The sequence below is a fragment of the Salvia hispanica genome, chromosome 1 (genome assembly GCF_029641045.1).
Source record: "Salvia hispanica isolate PSC_SH4W2 chromosome 1, Shi_PSC_v1, whole genome shotgun sequence".
In the NCBI taxonomy this organism is placed as follows: Eukaryota; Viridiplantae; Streptophyta; class Magnoliopsida; order Lamiales; family Lamiaceae; genus Salvia; species Salvia hispanica.
Genome location: NC_142692.1, coordinates 12,253,478 through 12,268,087, shown reverse-complemented (window position 1 = coordinate 12,268,087; position 14,610 = coordinate 12,253,478). Strand labels below are relative to the sequence as shown.

Genomic DNA, 14,610 nt, shown 5'->3' with positions numbered 1-14,610 from the left:
AGGTGGGCAAGATAGATCTAAGTAGATTAGATTGTTGTGGAAGCAACTTATTAATTTTGGAAAGTGGTTTAGATGTGTGTGGCTCCATGGATAAGCAATGCATGTGCATAAGTTAATGGAATTAGGATACCGTGGCTTTATGCCTTATCCATATGATTTTGTTGCACTACCGTTTCATTGTTCACTCATTTTCTCAAATCCTATTTTACGTACTATTTCATTGTTACAAATATTAGGATTGGTAATTAATTGTAAAAGAACGCCTTTTCAAGTAAATAGATCCAAGTGTACGTCAACTTGCAAACATTACATTTAATTTGAAATTTTTTTAATTGAGTTTCGATTCTGTGGGCTTAAAAAATCTAAAAAATGGTGGACGTATTTTCCTTTCCTTGATTATTAATTTGGAGAATGTTGGAAAGTTGAGTGTGATGGCATCAGAAATGACAGAATGCTTCCCTAAGCAGCCACCAAAAAAAAAAAGTGAATTTTGTGTACCATAGGGTTGTGATAAAAGACTCACACCAAATACCAATCATAATACAGAAAAACATAGCTAAAATAATTCGAAAAGTAAAAGAAATGATAATCAGCCAAGAGGAAGCTGAACAAACTACCAAAGAAAGTATACTTAAATATTTCGATCCAACCATACAGAGAGAGCCCACTAACCCCTCCTGTAAGCAAAATAAATAAGCATTTGATTTGATCTATAAGTACATATTAAGAAGGTATGATTGAGATAGAGTTACTTAGATGTATAAAATCCAATCACGGGCAACGAAGGTCATTTATAATAATAATAATAGTACTAATAAATTTGATGCATTTATTTATATTCAATATAAAAGCAAAAAGTAACGTGCCATCAATTTCTTAAAATTTGTCCATTTTCAATAATTAATGTATCTTATCCTTGTAGGCATGGATTCTAATCCCACGTGTCGTAATATCAAGACTGCCACATCAACATTTAAAGTCATCTCTGGGCACTACGTTTATGCAAAAACACAGATTTCCCAACTTCTAATAAGTACTATATTGATCACATACAACTTCCGCATTCCTAATAAACATCAATACATATTCTGATTTTCAACAAAAAGCTCTACTACTATCTATGATATTTTCATTTTTGTGTTTCTAGTATTTAGTATCTCATACGAAATATGCGACGATTGCTTAAGATACAGATATATAAAGATGGGAAATACAAAAAAAAGTTGTCAAGAATTAGGAAAGCTAATTTCATCAAGATCATCTAGTGAAAGGAAAACTTCATCCAAGCATGAAAGCTCTGCCCCACCACCATCCTCCTCCTCCTCCTCGTACACACGACAAACAACCCATTTACTATGATCCTGCAATAAAATAAAAAATGTTTTCCATAACCATGCATCTCTGCATATTTTTAAAATATAAAATTGAGACGACAACACTTACAATCTTGGAAGAATTTTTTTTTCTCGAGGAACTAGAACTAGAACTTGAACTTGAAACCTTGTATTCATGCATGATCCAATTAGTCTTGACGCCTTGCGAAGGCTCACCCATGTAAAAAGCAGAGCATTTTTTGACACCAACTTTTTTTGCACCATTTGAATAAATTGGCTCTTCAACTCCTATTGGTTGCCAATATCCACTCTCCGTTATCCTCTTTGCAGTTCTTCTGCTGTAAAAATACCACTTCTTCCCTTCCGACAATGCTTTACCTATATGCACATTCATTAAATCGTCAACTAAAATATAGTAAATCATTAATTAAAAATTACGAGTACCATCCAAGTCCCAAGGATCGTAAGGGTAAATATCAAGATCTGGGATGACATCTGGATGGTAAGGTAGCAGTGTCGCCTTCCGGTGGAGGAAATGGACCACCAATTCTTCATCCGTTGGGTAGAATCGAAACCCTGGAGGCAAATTCAAGTTGTTATCTCCCATTATTCTTGATTATGACCTATATGCAAATGCAATTCTTTGGACTTAACTATCTTTATAGTAGGAGTAATATGGTTGAAGATAGTAAGTGGTATATTGATGGTCAAGATATATTGGGGTATTTATAGTTAGAGAAGATGACGTGTGTATTTTGAAGATGGGCATCACCAAAGATCCAAGAGGGTATTGTTTTTTTGTTAAAAAATTAGGGTGTGCTGACATCCCACTCTAAAACAACTTTGATTGCTTTTAAAGTAACGGAATATGTTACCATTCAAGGGAACCTTGTTTCACTAGGAGTAGGAGAGAGTGTGTGTATTTATTTGATCTAGATATTACGTTTTGTTATATGATTAGTTGCATGAAATGTATAAGAACACTTGGATCATATATAGTTGGGGGTAAAAAGATTGTCATAAGATTAGAGTTGTACAAGCAATGAATATAAGGTGTCTTTGTTTAGACTAGTGAATATGTTGGTTGTTTGATAATCATGCTTCATCACACTTCATGCTTATATCATCAACCTTCCATGCCTATACCACACGTGGCATTGTGGCAAGCAATGGATTTGGTTGATCTGATGTGAGAACGCCCACATCAACTGAAGTACCTCTGCCCAATTATTTCAAATTATTACTTAAGATGTCCAAATTATTGTTTTTTTCGCTTAATTACTTGGGTTTGCTTATGTCCACTTTTGGAATGGACAAATAGACAAGGGGATTTGGGATATACATTACGACTTTGATGTAATGGAATGTTAATCTCTTATTTGAGGTTAGTTATGATTCACTCAAAGTTTTTATATTATTATCATTCGTTAAACAATTTTTATGGGATAATCATGATAGCCGAATAGAGATATTTATGTGGTTATAATTAGATTAATTACTTACCACAACCAACAAGATAAAACTGGATATTTCCAAGCTAGCTAGTGCTTATCTAGTAAACCAACTAATGAGGGTTGGTTCGGTTATTATCCTTCAATATTTTTATTCTATTAAATTAAACAATTTAACTGGATCGGAAAAGTTGATATGATTCCATGAACTAGAGTCTTTGAAAATGGATTGCGAAAGTAATCTTTAGGCGATCGATTATCATATTATTTTTATCTCCTTGTTTGAGTGGTTTTCTCTAATTTTTTCTTTCCGTGGAGATGCCAATAAATTCGATTTGATTCTTAGTTAATAATCTAGCTTAAAATTATATATGTTCATACATGCTACTCTCTCTGTCCCATAGAAATAGGTCAAATTTCTTTTTTCGTTCGTCTAATACAAATAATCAATATCCATTTATAGTAACTTTTTCTCATTCTCTTTTACTTTATCTTTATAGGCTAGCTCCATCATCCATAAATTATTTCAACTATTTTTTCCGCTTCTCTCTTATTGTATATACCAATTAAGCACTAAAACCTATGTAATCCTCGATTAGCCTATTTATATGGGACGGAGGGAGTATTATTGAAATTTTAATTTTGGAACAAATTGATGAATTTGAATATATTTTTGATAATTAATCCCCCAAAAATAAAAGATTATCTGTAGCTAGACAAACCATTTACTTGACGCTATAACATACGATGCTTGATTTGTGATATTGATATACAGAAGTGGAATAAGGTGTTTCTCCACAATGTTATGGCGTCTTGTTATAGAATGAGCGTGTGATTTTGAACCATGATTTATTTTTTTTACCATGGTGTGGGATCTAGTGTACTATCATTGAGTCACGTCATCTTCTCCAATTATTTTAGCCTATCATTTATTATACGGCCTATAGAAGGCTGAGTGTGTATTTGATCATTCTTTTTCTAAAATAAAAGGGCTCCCTCGGATTTCACAACGTGAGCTCATACAATTGAAATTATAAATTCCCATTATCGAGCAGAAGTCCAACGAAATTGATGGTGAAATGAATTGGTTTGGATTTAAATCCCTTTAAAAATTTCTCCCATTCTTATTTCGAACATTGTCGGGAAAAAAGCCCATTTTGAGTCCGTATCAATTAAAAACATAACAACTGTAATATAAGTTCGCGTTAAAATAAAACCAATCTTCTAATTCAGAATAAAAAACTATCTCAATATTATGTATTAAAATTATCAATACAAAAATAAAACTTTCTTAATAGATTTGTGTTGATAAAATTATATCTTTGTGTTTGAGATTTAAATTTACATGTTATATTGATAAAGTTATATCTATATATTGAGAAATTTCCAACATAATGTTAAAGTTCTAGATTCTGAATTGGGAATTAATTAGCATTTGATTATCCCTATAATATATTATCCACTTTTATCCCCACCCTACCACGATACCGTAATATAATTAACTTAAGCTACACACTTAATAAGAAATAAAACACATATATTTAAAAAATAAATAAGTCAAGCGATAAATAGATGTTTTAAATATATAAATTATAAATTGAAAAATTCCAAATTACATTTGGGCTATCCTATGTAGTTATGTTTTTTATGAGTAGTTTATTTTATGTAATCCCTCCATCCCATTGAAGATGATCCACTTTCCTTTTTAATTTGTCTCAATTAAGATGATCCATTACTTAAGATGAAAATTCTTTTATCTCTACTTTATTCCTTCTCTGTTACTTTACTTTCTCCTCTCAACACACAAAATAAATTTGTATAAAATTATGTGCCGTCCAAAAAAAGGGGTATTTTTCTTGGGATAGAGAATATATTGAAGGAAATCTAGTCACACTCATGACTCATTAATGAACAAAGTGGAAGATCTCTGACAAGTGGGAAATTAAGGGTGTACTAGCTTCTTTATTATATTTTCCTCAATTTAAAGTAAAAGTAATTCTTAGGACGTCGTGATAAATATAGCCCCAGCTATATGGGGAGCTACCTTGGATTTTTTTTTCATTTGTTGAAGAATGAGTTCATTTAATACTTATAATACAATAATTGGGTCCACTTGAATTATGCCATGTATGTTTAAGCACCATTTAAATTCTCCCAATTGGGGTGCAGCTAAATATAATCAATTTGCATGTAAACCATTTAAATTCTCACAGCTAAATATAATCAGTTGCATGTTCGCATTATTGTACAATTGGTTATGGTGATAGTACTGCATTATTATTAAATGGAGTATGATAAAATTAGTTTAATGACTGCACATTCCATAACAACAAGAGATGATATAATATAAAAAAAAATGGCATATTTCCATTGAAATAAGAAGAAACTGATTACAGTTGTGATTTTAACTTATAAATCATTCTCTACCCATTGTTGCCATTTCCACCCTCCAATTTCTTTGTTTTTCCCTTTCCGAAAAGAAAGATTAAAACAGAGCAAACATAAGAAAAAGGAAATATACCCCCAATGAGAATACATTCAAACCCTCACTGTCAACGAATGCTTCAAGCTTCCCACATGAAGAAGATGTTCCCCCAATCCAACCTTTCTCTTCCCATTCTCATCCACAACGCTCAGATGCTTACAAACATCGACGTCGAATCGAGCCACCCCTTCTCCCCCTGCCTCTATATGCATTTTCTGAAATCCCACCAGCTGTTTCTGAGGTGCATTGTGCTGCTGCGGAGGGCTTGAAAACAACAGAACCGTGTGACTCCCTCTCATCTCCCCCACATTCTTCACTCTCAAATGAATATCGAATGCCAAATTCTCGCACCTCTCCTCCACAGCCTCGATCGACTTGCACTCGGACGAAAGACACGCATGCCCTTCTTCCAGAGCCAAGGACACAACCTTAGGCGCCGCGACTAACTCATGACTAAACGTAGTGTAACTCAGCCCGTCCCCGAATGAGAAGACCGTGGGGCCCTTGTAAAACCGGTAGCTCCGGCCAGGGAATCCCGTGGCTGGATTCGGCCTCATGTGCATGTCCGTCATATCGACCGTGTCAGCATATGATTCGGGATACCATGTCATAGGCAATCTCCCACCTGCAAATTCACAATAAAACTTTATAACTCTTCCCACAAATATAAAATCATAACAGAGTTGGTGTGCTTTCTTACTAGGGTTGTAGGCCCCGAATATGACGTCAGCGATGGCAGCCCCGCCTGCCTCACCGGGGAAGCCGACCCACAGGATGCTCGTGATCTTGGGGTCTTCTTTGGCGAACTGCACATCCATTCCTCCACCCGACATTATCACGAGAATCACGGGCCCCTTGGAGACGCTTGCAACCTCGGATACCAAGAGCTGCTGCTGCCCTGGGAGAGTGATGTTCACTCTGTCCAGACTCTCCCTCTCGATGGACTGATCCGATCCCATCACCAGCACTACAGCATCAGCGGATGCGGCCACCTTCTTGGCCGCGTCCACTTGAGCTGTGGCGCATGATGTGTCAGCGCAACCAGGCTGATACAATGTGGCTGTTGAGGCCGTTAGGCCCTGCAACGGGGTCGTGTACTTGCATGGAATTCCTGAAAATCATCCCTATCAAAGACTGATTTCTGATTTGCTACTACATTGATGAATCAGTGAGAAAGAGTGCATACACACCTTCGTAGTTGCCTAGCATGGTGTGTGTTACGTTGGCATTGGGGCCGATAACGGCCAAGGACTTGATGGAAGCAGAGGATAGAGGGAGGGAGCCAGCGGAGTTCTTGAGCAGCACAATGCCTTGTCGTGCAACTTCACGAGCAAGGTTCTGGTTTTCTGGTGTGCAAACGTCTTTAGGTCCGAGCTTGCCATAGAGTTGGTTGGTGGGGTTACCGTCGAAGAATCCCAGCCTCATCATGGTTGCGAAGTTGTTTGAGACAGCTTTGTCAATGGTTGTCTCGTTGAGCAGGCCACGATCGACTGCTTTTTGAGAGTAGTCGCTGAGGAAAGTACCGCAGTTGAGATCCAACCCTGCATTTACCAACAAATTTTTGAATTAGTTATCAAACAGATTCAACCTTTCAAACTCAATAAGCATGCAGACCTGAATTCACAGCCAATGCAGCTGTTTCTTCCGGTGTGTTAGTGTATTTTTGTGCATTAAACATCTCGTGCAGCGAATCACAATCCGAAACTATATAACTGCAGGAAAAGAATAGGTATTAGAAGATGTTCCATTTTGCAAGTAGTAGTAATGAATAAAAGAAACATAGCGTGTCACCCGTTCAACTTCCACTGGCCTCGAATGACACCAGCCAAGAGGTCAGGGTCACCACAAGTGGGCTTGCCATTTACTTGATTGTAAGAGCACATGACGCTCGCCACATCTCCATCGATAACACAGCTCTTGAACGGCGGCTGGAATGTGTCGTCCATATCCTGCTGCGTCACCTAATTGTACATAAAAACACAATGATATCTTCAAATCTTATGCTACTATTATATAGTATGATGGAGTTATAAATTGGTTGAGTAGTAGGTAGTACGATAGCGTTGAAATTGTATCTCTGTATTCCTTTCCAGTTATCGACATCATAAGCCGTGTAGTGCTTGCAGCAGGCAGCAACCTTGAGCTTCTCCTTATCGCCATCATCTCTCTCCTGCAGGCCTCTCACATACGCAGCCCCGTATTTGCTGGAGAGGACGGGGTCTTCTCCCGGAGTCTCCTGCCCCCGTCCCCATCTCGGGTCACGGAAGATATTCACATTGGGCGACCAGTATGTCAGCCCGGCTAACCCTACATTGTGCATTGCTCTTGCCTCCGTCGACACTACCTGCACCCAACCACCACTTTGAATTCCTAATCACTCATTCATTATCGAAAGGGATGTTTTAGTTAACAAGCTAGATCTATCAATGGCGGTGATTAATCTTAGTCTGTTAACCAGTCTTAATCAAACCATCTGTATTTTCAAACCAAATAAAGACTAAAACCAAAAGAGGCTTCGGATTCATTATGCAAACTTCAATAATGAGTAGTTAGCCTGCTTTTTAAAAAGTGACAATAGAAATAATAGTAAAAAAGAATAATTTGTGGTAGATTGGCTTTTCTTCTGAGTTGAGCAATTAGCGTAACAACGTCTGAAATACGACAGCTAGTGATAATCAGCTAAAAGAGTAGCTGGACACAAGATTGCATAATTCATAGAATATAGCAATGATAGCGACATACGTCCGGAATAATGCAAAATGCCGGTGTACTTCAACTTTCCAAAAGCAGGAGAGCCTCTAATAATGGATAAAATCAAATGAATTAATAAAATATGCAAAAGCTCAATGTTGATATCTTGACTCCACTTTCGAGTAATGCAGATGAAAATGAGGAAAGAAGTATACCTTGCCAATGGTGTGAAAGAGAGATTCGTTAAATGTGGCAGCGGTGAGGATGACCTGAGGGAAGCTAGTGGCGCCCGGGACGAGGGAGGTGAAGCGGGTGCCCGGGCCGACATTGGAGACGCCGTGCAAGGCCTCGGACCACCACTCGTAGTTGGGTATCCCGAGGCGGGGAACCCCCTTGGCAGCATTCACGAGCCACCCGATTTTCTCCGGCAGAGTGAGCCTGCTCACTAGGTCGCTCACCCGGGCTTGCACGTCCAATGACGGGTCGCAGAAGCTCAGGTTCTTCAGCCCGGGATTGTTGGCCACATCGCACGCGAAAACGGGCTGGGCCTGGCTAAGAATGGGCCTCAAGCTCAGGAGGACTATGCAGAGCGCGGCCAAACAGGGGAAGCCAGCAGGAGCCATTTTGAAGAGCTCCCTGCAAAAATAGAGAGAGAGAGAAATAGAATGGAGAAGTGATGTTGAGCAGTGCTTTTTATAGAGATGAGGAATTTTTAATATATGTTGTTTTGCGCACACCCGTGATGGATAACTCTTGGGGTCCATTGTGAATTATAATACTCTCACTTTGTTTACTTCTTACTCTTTCCCTTTCCCTTTCCCTATCCATCTCTCTCTAAAAAAGAGAAAAGGGCCAAGATTTTCATAGGAAAGCATCGCAGGACTGTTATATGAATCCGTGAAGATAATTCTTATATATACGAGACAGGTTTTGTTTCAAGGTTTATTGGAAAGAACGTGTGTTTGAGCTTTAATTAATACTTAAAATGTGGCCATGTGGGGCTGCTGATGCGTACAGTTTTTGTTGTATGTATAATGTATGCCAAGGATGTAAGAATATTGGAGATTTGGAGTGGCTGGCAATGATTTATTACGTCTCATTAATTGTGGAACTTTAATTAATTTATTTAGGAAACTCTTTGATTGGTTTATAAAAATGTGTAAAGTTTCTGAAATTCACAATTCTGCACCACTTTGTTATCAACTTGACAATGTATACTTAAAGGCGTGGGTATTTATATTTGGAAATCCTATTCAATTTTTTCGGAAACGTCTCTATTACTGGAGTAAATGTGCCACTGCCATTGCCAACACGACGACGTCGTCGTTTGTGTCGTACTCTTTGGAATATTACCTAAATCAGATTTAGTGTTCTGTTTACACAATTTTGATACTATTACTCACAAAATAAAGTTGAGGAAATCTTATCTTCGACTCATGAGGGAAACAAAATTGATGCTAACGATTATTATAGTCATATAGTGTGTGAATGAATAAAGACAATTCTATTCCTTCATTCGAAATCAAATAAAATTTAGTACTACTAAAAGAAAGCAATATTGTTCATATGCTAGAGCAATCAACACAGTACATCGCGTTTGCACACTTTTGTTTAGTATACTTTCAATCAAACTTTAATTATAGTGCGATTACTTAATGCCATTTTTGAAAGCCAGAAGAAATTATTGGTTGGAATGATATTAAATTATTAATTGATTGTAGATGAACAAAATTATAGGGAGGTGCTCTAGAAGGATGCGACAACAACCATCTTCTCGCGGTGTTTTATTCAACCAATATTAGGTATCACTTTAATGTAGAATTTCAAACTGTATATCTTTTGGGAAACTACTTAATTCCTTACGTATAATATAATATACATTTGGTAGTTCACTTTTATTTTTTAATTTCCAAATAGCTTACATTAATCTCCTGCACGCAACATAAAACATGCAATTAACACAATTAAAATTTTAACTACTTTAATTAATATTCTCAACCTTGCAATTAATGACAGTTATGGGCGCGCACCCTGATACGGGCCTCGTAATTTTTATCACACCATATCTTGACCAGCACGATTACAAGATCTCCAACATACCATCATCTTATTATTATTATATTTAACATATCTTTTGTAATCGAATAATTAGTATTTTATTATTTGTTTATTTATAGGGTTTAGATCTCTTATTTATATGAGATCTTTTAGATGATAAATTATGGAGAAATAAACTTATTATTATCTCATTCTTCACAAACCCTAACACCTCAAATAGGGATAATCTTTCACTTTGCTGCCACAATACATAATGAAATCATTATAGAAGAGAGCACAGAAGAGAATGGGAGCGTGAATTGTCGCGTAAGAATGATAAAATAATTTAATTCTTCATTCTTAATTATAATGAAATATTCCAAACATATTTATAATATGTGTGTAAAAAAGACCTTAACTAAATTAATACTAACAAACTAAATCAAATACTCCTATAATCCTAACAACTTATGGAAATAAATAATACAAATAATACAAATTATATTCTAGGTTTATAGAGAAAATTAGTGATATGGAAAAGAGATCCCCTACGGAAGGAGATACAAATTAAAACGGGCAGAAACATTCTAAAAATAGTTTCAACGTATGTCTTGTGTCAAAACCTTAGGTGGTGTTTGGTTTACTAGATAAAAAAGTAGTAAGATAAAGTATAGAATTAAATTGTGAGATTATTTAGTAGGTGGGGGTTGACTATGATTAATTATCACATGACTATCCATCTAAGATTAAGTCATGAGATTCAATCTCATGAACCAAATATAATATGAATTTAATCAAGGATATAATCTTGCAAACCGAATACCGCTTACTATACTACTCTCTCTGTCCTACTCTGTTATGAATTGAAGAAGAAGACTACCTAATTGAAATCAAGAATACAGAGGATATCTGGGAAAGAACGAAATCTTATTGAGGGAATTATTTGCTAGAGAACAGAAACTCAAGATTACAACAATGGAGAGACTAATCCAGCTCTCTTGACTTTTACACACCATTTTATATTCAAGGGCAACAAATAATTAAACTCTCTAACTAATTCAGAAACAGTTACCAAACTAACTAGCTAGCCAACGGCTAGTTTCTGGTGTGACTACCGAGCTCACTGAGGAGTTGAGCTGGCATAGCTGAGATGACTTTTCAAACCTCACAATCCTCCACCTTGAATGGTCAGATCAATCTTTCTTGCACACAAGAATCAACTCCTTGCAATGCTCAAGCTTGTCTCTGCCAAGAACTTTGGTGAGCATATCAGCTGGATTGTGAAGAGTATCAATCTTTACAACTTTGACCCTACCTTTCTCAACTTCATCTCTAATAAAGTGAAGCCTCACATCGATGTGTTTACCTCTCTCATGGAAGTATTGATGTTGGGCTAAACAGATAGCAGAGCTGCTGTCACAGGAAACTGGTATAGTTTCTTGAACTATCCCAAAATCAACAGCTACACCTTGTATCCAAAAACTTTCCTTCACGGCTGAGGTAAGAGACATTTATTCGGCCTCAGTCGTTGAGAGGGCCACAACACTCTGCAGGCTGGACTTCCAGCTCACCACAGGCCCAAACAAGGTAAACAAGTATCCAGATTGAGATTTCCTATTATCCAGATTTGTGGCAAAGTCAGCATCACAATAACCAACCACTGCCTCTTGACCCACCTTGCTACTCCTTTTGAATAGTATTCCACAACTACTAGATCCCTTCAAGTATCTGAGAACCCACTTAAGTGCACTCCAATGTTCCTTCCCTAGATCAGACATATACCTGCTTGTAACACTCAAGGCATAGGAGAGATCAGGCCTAGTGCAAATCATTATATACATGATACTCCCAACAACACTTGCATAAGGAATCTGATCCATTTCAAGAGACTCATGTTTAGATTTAGGCGCCCGACTCTTGGACAGCTTAAAGCTCTGAGACAGAGGAGTTGCTGCTTCCTTCACATTACTCATGTTAAACCTCTTCAAAACTCTTTCAATATATTCTGATTGAGTTAGCCACAACTCTCCACTGCTCATGTTCCTCAGAATATCCATACCAAGTATTTTCTTAGCTTCTCCAAGATCTTTCATCTCAAAACAACTCTGCAGCTCATCCTTAATTTTCTGGACTTCTTTCATGGATGGTCCTGCTAATAGCATGTCATCCACGTATAAGAGTAGGTAAGCCACAGCAACACCTTTTACCTTCTTGATATAAACACAATCATCATAGCTGGACCTCTGAAATCCCAGCCTATCCATCTGTCCATCAAACTTTTTATTCCACTGCCTAGGACTCTGCTTGAGCCCATAAAGACTCTTTTTGAGCAGGCAAATCTTATTCTCTTCTCCCTTCTGTATAAACCCTTCTGGCTGCTCCATAAAGATAGTCTCCTCAAGATCCCCATTGAGGAAAGCAGTCTTTACATCAAGCTGTTGCAATTCCCAATTTCATTGATTTGCAACAGCAAGCAAGATTCTAATAGAAGCATGCTTTACAACAGGTGCAAATACTTCATTGAAATCCGCTCCTTCTTCTTGAGTGAAGCCCCGGGCCACCAACCTAGCCTTGAACTTAATCTTGTTTTGGCAAGTAGTTTCTAGTTTCTTTTTGAACACCCATTTGCAACTGATCAGCTTTCTATTTTCTGGACCAGCCTTTAGTTGTGACTTATCTACAAGCAGCCATGTTTTGTTCTTGAGTAAAGACTGAATTTCATCATTCATAGCTTCAATCCATTTGTCTTTCTCTTTACTCAACATTGCTTCCTTGTAGGAAGCTGGATCTACATACTCAACATTTTCTGCTACACAGAGAGCATAGAAGACCATATCAGCTTCAGCAAATCTGGAGGGAGGCTTCACATTTACTCTCCTGACCCTATCCCTTGCAAGCTGATAGTTCTCCAGATTTTCTAATGGTTGAGAGCTTTCTCTACCTTGACCAGGATCAGCACTCTCTTGCTGACTCCCTCCTTCCTGGCTAGCACCACTACTACTGGGAGAATTATGGACCTTCACCTCAAATAGATAACTGGTGGCTTTATCACTGTTATCTTTCTGACTCAGAAATGGCATTTGATCTTCTACAAAAACTACATCCCGGCTAATTATGACCTTCTGCTTACCAGGCTCAATACACTATAACCTGTAGCCCTTAACACCACTTTGATAACCCAGCATTACACATTTTAGGGCCCGAGCTTCCAGCTTGTTGTTCTTTATGTGTGCATAAGCAGCACACCCAAATACCCTGAACTTTGAGTAATCTCCATGACTACCAAACCACCTAAAATCTGGTGTCTCAGATTTCAGGCTCACAGCAGGGCATTTATTAATCAAATAAGCAGCTGTGCAAACAGCCTCTCCCCAGAATCTTTTACTCAGACCAGAGGTAAACAACAAGAACCTAACTCTCTCAAGAATAGTCCTGTTCATTCTCTCTGCAATCCCATTTTGTTGGGGGTTGCTAGGTACAGTTTTATGGCGCTTGATCCCTCTATCTTTACAGAATTCCTCAAATTCCTTAGACAAGTACTCAAGCCCATTATCAGTCCTAAGGCACTTAAGACTTCTGCCCTTTTCAACTTCTACCTCTTTGCACCAATGCTTAAATTTCAAGAATGCCTCAGATTTTTCTTTCAAGACAAAAACCCATAACTTCCGAGAATATTCATCAATAATGGACATGTAGTATCTACCACCCCCCATGGTATTAACTGGAGATGGCCCCCAAAGATCGCTATGAACATAATCTAGAAGGAACTGAGAGGTGTGTATACCTGCTGGAAAAGGATTCTTCTTAGACTTCCCAAGTATGCACTGCTCACAAGAACCTAGCTTGTTGGAAGTATCTCCTGTGATCGATCAGCCCTTTCCTTATCAACTCTTTTACTCCACCTTCAGCCGGATGCCCGAGTCTCAGATGCCACACCTTGAGACTATCAACAGCAACTGAATGAGACTCATTAACAGCAGCCTCTGCAAGAAGGTAGTATAGGCTATTTCTCCTCTCAGCTTCCATCAACACTTGCTGGCCCTTTTTTACCACCATTCTTCCACCAAATGAGGCAAAAGAAAAGCCCTTCCTCTCCAACATTCCCAGTGAGACTAGATTCCTTTTTATTTCAGGAATCCACCTTACATCCCCCAAGACCCTCACTGATCCATCTTGCATCCTCAATCTCACCATACCAATTCCCCTGATATTGCAAATATGATTGTTTCCAAGAAGTACAGTGCTTGTAGCCTCCTTCAACTCACAAAACCAGTGTTTATAGGGACACATATGGAAGCTACACCCTGAATCCATAATCCAATATTCACTGATTCCACCCTCCACAACATTCATAATTTCACCAACCTCAACTTCTTCAACACAGTCAGAACTGTTCTGAGTCTTTCCTTCATTTGCTTGCTTCCTCTTCCAAGCAAAACAATCCTTCTTGAGGTGACCGGACTTCTTGCACCAATAACAAGATCTGGTTTCCTTTGGATCAGAAGTGGAGGCTTTGTTATCTTCAAATTTTTTCTTGAATTTCTGTTTCTTAAACTTCTTGATATTTAGGCTTTCTGCCACAACTTCAGAGGCCTTAGATGGAGTCTTCTGA

The 14,610-nt window shown here is 37.9% G+C and overlaps 2 protein-coding genes across 2 annotated transcripts; both read right to left on the bottom strand.

Annotated features, from left to right (window-relative positions):
* Positions 1–981: 981 nt before the first annotated feature.
* On the bottom strand, positions 982–2,013 carry LOC125185651 (NAC domain-containing protein 104-like). Its single transcript, XM_048082211.2, has 3 exons — positions 1,779–2,013; positions 1,444–1,712; positions 982–1,361 (listed from the first exon to the last, which is right to left on the bottom strand). The coding sequence occupies exons 1-3, from the start codon at positions 1,939–1,941 to the stop codon at positions 1,227–1,229; spliced, it is 567 nt and encodes a 188-aa protein (XP_047938168.1). The 5' UTR covers positions 1,942–2,013; the 3' UTR covers positions 982–1,226.
* Positions 2,014–5,127: 3,114 nt separating this feature from the next.
* On the bottom strand, positions 5,128–8,644 carry LOC125223730 (beta-xylosidase/alpha-L-arabinofuranosidase 1-like). Its single transcript, XM_048127005.2, has 7 exons — positions 8,177–8,644; positions 7,327–7,614; positions 7,062–7,231; positions 6,885–6,982; positions 6,461–6,811; positions 5,971–6,381; positions 5,128–5,895 (listed from the first exon to the last, which is right to left on the bottom strand). Exons 1-7 carry the CDS (start codon positions 8,582–8,584, stop codon positions 5,324–5,326), a joined length of 2,298 nt encoding a protein of 765 aa, XP_047982962.1. The 5' UTR covers positions 8,585–8,644; the 3' UTR covers positions 5,128–5,323.
* Positions 8,645–14,610: the final 5,966 nt, after the last annotated feature.